This window comes from Juglans microcarpa x Juglans regia, chromosome 2S (genome assembly GCF_004785595.1).
Source record: "Juglans microcarpa x Juglans regia isolate MS1-56 chromosome 2S, Jm3101_v1.0, whole genome shotgun sequence".
NCBI lineage: Eukaryota > Viridiplantae > Streptophyta > Magnoliopsida > Fagales > Juglandaceae > Juglans > Juglans microcarpa x Juglans regia.
Window position 1 is genome coordinate 6,708,084 of NC_054597.1, and position 7,566 is coordinate 6,715,649.

Below are 7,566 nucleotides of genomic sequence, written 5' to 3' on the forward strand. Positions count from 1 at the left end.
GGGTTATTACCATTCTACTACCTATTTACTACTCTTTTTGTATTTAATTTTTTTAATTTTTAATTTTATTTAATGGTTAAAAAAGTGACTATTAGTAAAATTATATATATTTTTTAATTTTTTCTTAATGATTAAGAATGTTAAAAAAATACTTAAAAGAAAATGATAAAAAAAATAAATATACTATAAGTAGTAAATGAGTAGTAAATAGATAGTAATTCTATCACTACCCGATAAATATATAAAGTGGGTTTCTTAATATTTATTAAGATTTTATAATGGTTGAGAGATTTTAGGAGCGATAATAAAAGTTGTGTAGTCCTCTTTATGCATCTATTATTCTCTCATTTGCAAGCGTTTTTTTATACATCCACCACACAGCAAAAGTGAGTTCTACAATAATAATAAAAACTATTTATCTTTTAATTTTGTTTTTATAACTATAATAGGTCCTACGACAAATGGAGTATTGACACAACAAACTTGCAATTAGATTTTTTTTTTTTTTTTCATGATGAGCAAACAAAGATGAATCCTAGTGTTTGATCTTATTGTTTTGTTTTCCTATTCCTATTCCTAATCAAAGATTAAGCAAATTTGGCAATTCTTTAGCCAAGAAGATGGCATCACATGACACGCAATTAATTAGTTCAAGACCTTCCATCGTTTTTGACACAATTATATGAAATTATATTATTCCACGTGCACTTAAAATCTCATTGGTGCTTGGAGAAATTCTTTCATTAATTCTTGAGTTATTACTATATCACTAGTCATTGTTATCTTCATATGTTGGCGAGCTCAAATTTGAGGTAGACTATGAATACAAATTCAGGTGCAGTTTGGATTGTGAGATAAGATGAGATGATTTTAGATGAAAGTTGAATAAAATATTGTTAGAATATTATTTTTTTAATATTATTATTATTTCAGAATTTGAAAAAATTGAATTATTTATTATATTTTGTATAGTAATTTGAAAAAATTATAATGATGAAATGAGATAAAACGCTTTTGTTATCCAAATAGGATCAATATCATCCCGCGTGATACTTGCTTTTGAGTTAGATTTTTTAAGATTTTTATGCCAACTTTACCAAGTAGAGTGAAAAATGGATAAAAATATGAAATGCATTCTATAATATTTATTATTAAATATTATTTAAAAAATTTATCCAAATAGCTAATACAAATATTATATATCCAACTTTATCTAAAAAAAAAGAATTATTCGATTTTTTAATAGATATATAATATATATTTTTATGTTATTTAAATAATAAAAAATTAATTTATAAAATTTAAAATTTAACATTTTTCATACCAAATCAAATTGTAAAATCAAGCATTTAGCAATCATTTATCCAAAATCTGAAATTCGACCGCCAAACCGCTGCAAAGGCCACACTCAAGACTCCTCGACGATGAGCCAAAGGTGTCTTTTGGTTTGCAGCTGGAGACTGACCATGTCCTCCTCAATTTCCACAACCCCCACAACCCCATCTGCACCCACTGCAAACCTCTCATTCTTCTCCTCCAACCTCCACCACCCGCTCCCTCCTTTCACACCCCCTTTCTCTATCTCCTTCCCAATGCCAAATCCAAGCCCTACAGGCACACTCCGTCTCGCTCTCTGCCGCGCCGCCAAGCCCCAGACCGGACCTCCCAAGAAACCACCGGCAAGTAAGAGGAAGAAAAAGAGTAAGGGCGGCTGCAGTGGTTCCGAGGCTTTGAATCTCAGCGACGTTGAAGTTGTTCGTGAGTTGGGTGTTATTGATAATGACGACGACGTTGTGGAGTACTTGGGCTCCGATGCGCGCTCGTTGCCGCATCAACCTATGCCGCTGCCGAAACCGCCGGCTGGGTTTGTGGTCGATAATCATGGGAGGGTTGTGATGGCTTCAGCTGCGGCGAAGCGAATTGCCACCATTGTAAGTTTCGTTTTGCTTTATTTACTTCTGTTTATGTTATTTGGTTATCGAGTCTGCCCTTCGTTTCTGCTATCACACCGATTTTAGTTCTTGTTGGAGCCCCATTTGCTTACTTCGTGAGTATATTTATTTGGGATTAGTATAAATGGAGAGAAAAATGAACACAAAACTGTATATTTTCTCTAATGCAGTAATGCTGGTTATGAATTATTCCACTTTTGTTTTTTCACAAAGTAAATCGGTTCTAAGTCTTAAATGGAAGCAGTTTTTTCTTCGTTAATTCAATTGATGGATTTCTGTCTATTGGTATTTGGATCCAAAAATTTGAAAATTATAAATAACTCATGGACAGGTTGATCCTATGAACAATCTTCCATTAGAGTGCGTTGTACGGAGAATCTTAAGAAGTTCTAATGGGGATGAATGCATGCTGCTCTGCCCAGTTGACACGTAATAAATGTTGCTCCTGTGTATGCAATATGTTTATAATTATATTCTAAGTTATGCTATTTTTTTTTCTTGAAATTTAAAAAATAGATGATTCCTGCAGGCCTGTACAGATATTAAAGAGCACAAATATGGACGGGTGGTCAGCAGTATGTTTATTCTTCCATCTAATATTTTGGGTTTAGTTCTGATTTATTCAGACTTGATCTGATGTTTAGTATTTCGATGCTCATTTATATATGTCAGTAACGGGTTGATTTATGCAAAGGAAGAATTTGAAGAAACCAGTTCCTAAAAACTCCAACTTAATTGAGAGGTACGTATGACTCTTTTTGAGGAAAAGACAAGAAGAGAGGGGCCTAAACTAACATGAGCAATTTATCTATAGCGAGAGTAATTAATTTCAAGCTGATGGGGCGAAAAGGGGTTGACAAGCTCTAGACTAAGGCTGCGTTTGGATGTTGAGCTGAGCTCAACTCTTTATGAATAGTAGTGAGTTGAGTAGTGAAAGAAGTTATGTGAGGCCCATCTAAACTGAGTTTAAAGTATGTTTGGATGTTAAGATGAGTTTAGTACTTTTTATGGAAAATTGAAGAAGGTTGTGGGTCCCATGTGTAAGGAGATTTTGAGTTGAGATGAGTTTGATAATTTGAGAATTAGGTGTTTGGATGTTAGACTTAGCTTAAAATTAGACTGAGCTCAGCTGAGTCTTGCAACCAAATGCAGCCACGAGCAGGAGTAGGGAACAAGGATGTATAAAGCAGGGAGGGTGAAAAGAAGTGCAAAAATAGATAGTTTAAGATAATAAAGAATACATGTGAATAACCCTAAGTAGTTGATACTTATATATAAAAAAAAAAACCCTAAATAGTTGATGAGAATTTATAGTCAACTCCAGTTTAATTGGGGTTATGGTCTGGTTGATTTATGAAAACTTCAAAATCAGAGAATTCTTACGTGTTAGATAAAGGGAGATGTATGATGGGGAAATCATATGAATGTTTTGCAATAATCTTTACTGATTAACTTTATCCTTTTTCATTTCCATATGCCTTAATGCTCTATCACCTTGATTTTTTTTCCTTGGTGGTAAGAATCAAGGTCTATTAAGCAATCTTACACTGTCTTCTTTTCCTTTTGTATGCTTCACATTACGATTGCTTATAATCAATATATTTTCTCCATTTTAGGTCAACGATGAAGAAGTTGAGTCCCTTCTTCCATCTGCTGCTTATGCTCTTGCCAAGATACATATGCATCTTGTCCATAGCGGGTATGATGGTATAGATTTTCTTATTTGGAACTTCAATAATAGCAGTTCAGTATGTTATTTTTAAATTTCTTGATGCCTTTGGTTCTTTATTTGTGTTCCTGTCAGATTTTGTTATACAGCACGTGGGGGGTTTTGCTACTCGGAAGATGACCTTTTTGATTTCCGCACAGGCAACAGTCATCTCTTTTAAACTAATTCATTCGTGTAGTTTTTTTTTTTTTTTTTTTTTTGGCCCCTCCTCCCATCTGTTTGTGCAAGAGCTTATCCTGCAATTTCCAAGTTAAGGTATTTTTTTGTGGCAATCTCTTACCATAGGGTGCTAATTGTTTTGCAGACAATGGTCAAGATGTAGATGGCTTGCCAACTGAAGGTGTAGAAATCACATGCTTCCATTTGGTAATGTGATAGCCACCTATTCTTTGAGCAGTTCTTAGTTTTGTGAGAACTGACGACAAACTTGCATTTTTTGTATGTGAAAAATATGCAGTTCCAACCAACTGACTTGTAAATGTGCATGTAGCTTTTATGGAAAGACCTAATTGTTACCATATCTTATATAACTGTTATCTTCTATAATAAAATATAGGTGTTTGGCATAGAATTAATTTATATTCAGGATTGGAGCTTAGACACGATTGGTGTCTTAATCTAAGCACCCAAATTCCTTAAAGTAGCTGCTGCCAGAAAATTCCTGCGATAGACATTCTTTAAGTTTCAATACACTTTAAGCTTGATTTTTGACACCCTCCCTTATTCAATCTACAAGCGTTGTTTTCTTTTATCCACTGTTCACAACCCTAAAATCACATATTTTCAGAACCTGAAGCCATAAATGGTTGGTAGCTCCCAAATATGTCCTATGTCAGCATTTTGGTGTTGAATGGGAACAATTTACTCCACAGATTACGTGCTATGATTCAATCTGTTTAAAGTGTTTGACAATCTCATAGAGGGGAATATTTTTTTATATAAATCTCTATAAAAAGTGGGTAGTCCGAAAGCCCTGGAGCATTGTTGTTGATATGTATCAGATATGACCAGATAAGTGTGGCAACTTAAAAAATAATTCCAAATTTGAGACATGATTTGAATACAGTTACTACATGAGAGGGTTACGACTACTAAAGGCGGGAAATTAAATCCTTCACAAATCTGTTTTAGGCACTCTGTATCTCCTTCTCATCTCAACCGTGTCGCTAGTGCTCACTGAGGATCTCTGTCTCATAGATGATTGGTAATGGGTGTAAAGCCTAGCTGGCCTGTTAGATTATTGAAGAAAAGGCTGTTTTTTTTCTTACTTTTCTTTTTCATTTTTTTGGATGGTGGTTTGTAATCTTGATTGTAGTTTTCTACTCTATATGTGTATGTGATTTGTTCAACGCAAAATTCCATTTTATTGTTCTTGAAAGTACTTTTTTGCTATTATTGTTTTTAAATTACTCTTAAATACGTTTTTAAATGTCTTGATAATTTTCCCTTGTCCCATAATAAATGATTTATATAAATGGCATCGATTTTAATGAAATAAACACCCCTCCTAAAATTCCCTTAGATGGAAAAAAAAAATGGGAACAAATTCTACTTATAAAAAAAAAAAAGATGGGAACAGATTCTAATTTATAGTGCCATGGAAATTTTTGTATACTGATAAAAAAAAAAGTGCTATGGAAATTTAAACTAGACAAAAGTGTGCATTTTTTATAACTTTCACCTATTTTGGAATAGTCTAAAAAGATAAATACATCATCTATTGGGGGCAGGGAGTATGTTTCAATTAATTAATTAATTTTCATATCCTACTGTATTGTTTCCTAGTTTTGAAGATTTCTCATATCACTGTATTTGTATCTCACAGTATGCATGTCCCATCTCAGTATCCTACTCTATTGTATCCTAGTTTTGTGATGTGTGAAAATCATAGTTATGAGCTTAATTGTTTATTCCACTGTCTCTTTAATCTGTACTTTTGTTCCAGGATGGTGCACATTACATGATTTACACTCCATCTGATCCCCTCCTTTTTGTTGTAGTAAAGGTATCTTCTAGATTTTAATATTCCTGTTGAAGGGAACAGTGCTGCTGACCTACAAAAGTTGAACCTGCAATTGATTGATCATCATCACATTTTATTCTATATTTTTCCTAGAGAGGAAAAAATGGCTTTGGGAAATATACATTCAGATTTTTTGATATTTTAAAAGAGCTATATAGTTGGCTAGCTCAAGACTAGGAGCAACTAGTGCGTGGAGTTGGAAACGGAACTAAAGTCTAAAACAGGTTGGTTTTTCTTTTTGCAGAATCAGAATGGAGTGTTACAAATTGCTGATGACGTAAGCAATCTCATTGTTTTTTTTCTTTAGCTAGTTATAAGCAATGTCAACATTTCATAAGAAGCATAGTTTAGGCCCCGCTTGGATTTAGAGTTGATCTTAACTCATCTCATCTCATCTCATCTCATCTAATCTTTACAACTTTTCCAAATTCCCACACAAAATATAATTAACAATTCAATTTTTTCAAATCTCAAAACAATAATAAATTAAAAAAAATAATATTTTAACAACATTTTATTCAACTTTTAACTTTTATTTCAACTCATATCATCTCATCTCAACACATTATCCAAACATAACCTAAGAGTCTCCTCTCCAGTTATTCTCTTACCCTATTTGCTGCATAAAGGTTTGCCACTGGATTTTAACTTTTGTTACTTGCATGGAGATTATACTAGTTCCCTTATATTCTTCATAATTATGATACTTCTGGTAATACCATTCCTTTTCCATTTTCAGTTCTTCAAAATATTTTACTTCTGTTCTGCTTATGTTGGTATTGGGCATCTAGGGACACCCTGGTTTCCCTTCAAAATTTGTGAAATTTTTGAGATCATAATTACTTGAAATTGCTAATTTTAACATAAAATCAGCGAATTGAAGAAGTGCCTACTTTCACAGATGAATCGTTGTTAAGAGGTTAGTTAAGGCAGGGGACAATTGTCGCTGGCTACTTAAAGGAATGCAACAAACTAACCATTGGTCACACAGAGACATGCATACATTTTCTGTATAGGATTGGGGGATGCTGGCCTAGTAAGACTATAAAGGATTAGCTCGTGTCTGGATGCCGTTTTGGACCGAGGCCTTTATTTTGTATGCCAAAGTGTACACGTAACATTCTTGGCCTCCTGATCCACCACCCAAAAAGGATGTTTTGGATCTTTGGAGTCGTAAGAAATCTCGTTTTGGAGACAAGTTGCAGCACTATGTGTGTCTATGCGGATGTGTGTTTGTGCATCAAAGATTACTTTGTGCTGCTTGGTCCTGGTAAAACTGTTCAGAAAGAATTGCCTGCATGAAGAAGTACATGTTTACATTTAAGTAATTTTTTTTTACCATTGGTTGGCTAAAAACACACAGTGGATTATGAACCTAAACCACACCCTCCACCCCATTCTTACTGAGAAAAAGTGCCATTGCACTTGTCTGTGGCTCTTACATACAAGTAGTTTTCTTTGAAACAGGATCTCCTGGAGGACCCTGCCATTATAAGTTCAATAGACGAGGAGACTGAATTTAATGCGTTGGTGGTATGTTGCCGCCTCTTGCATAAACTTTAATTTGTTTTGATGATTATATTGGTCTAACTGACTGCTTTGGCTGGTTAATCATATTTGCAGGAGGAAGAGGCAGCTCTTCTTGAATCATTAAAATTAGGGGAAAAGTAAGCCAGATGTATCAACTTATGCCAGAAGTTTTGCCGAATTGGCTTGTTTTGCCATCTTGACAAAGTGTTGAATTATGTACACTAAAGACTTAGGGAGGGGGAGGGAGAAGCACTAATATTATTGTTTCCCCTTCGTGTATATATTACAAATTTAGTCTGCATGTTTAATTTATTGAGGAGGTCGTGTCTGCA

General features: G+C 34.0%; 1 protein-coding gene across 4 annotated transcripts; it reads left to right on the plus strand.

Annotated features, from left to right (window-relative positions):
* The first annotated feature begins 1,359 nt into the window (after positions 1-1,359).
* On the plus strand, positions 1,360-7,566 carry LOC121253079. 4 transcript variants are annotated; one of them, XR_005938344.1, is made up of 11 exons: positions 1,360-1,931; positions 2,284-2,381; positions 2,482-2,527; positions 3,569-3,651; positions 3,757-3,821; positions 3,986-4,119; positions 5,627-5,686; positions 5,949-5,981; positions 6,606-7,010; positions 7,172-7,237; positions 7,328-7,366. XR_005938344.1 is itself a non-coding variant. In XM_041152972.1 (10 exons), the coding sequence occupies exons 1-10, from the start codon at positions 1,425-1,427 to the stop codon at positions 7,373-7,375; spliced, it is 1,068 nt and encodes a 355-aa protein (XP_041008906.1). In that variant the 5' UTR covers positions 1,361-1,424; the 3' UTR covers positions 7,376-7,566. The 4 variants fall into 4 exon arrangements, 1 of the variants encoding a protein (XP_041008906.1); XR_005938343.1 differs by having other exon boundaries at positions 3,986-4,047; XM_041152972.1 differs by lacking the exon at positions 6,606-7,010 and having other exon boundaries at positions 1,361-1,931; positions 3,986-4,047; positions 7,328-7,566.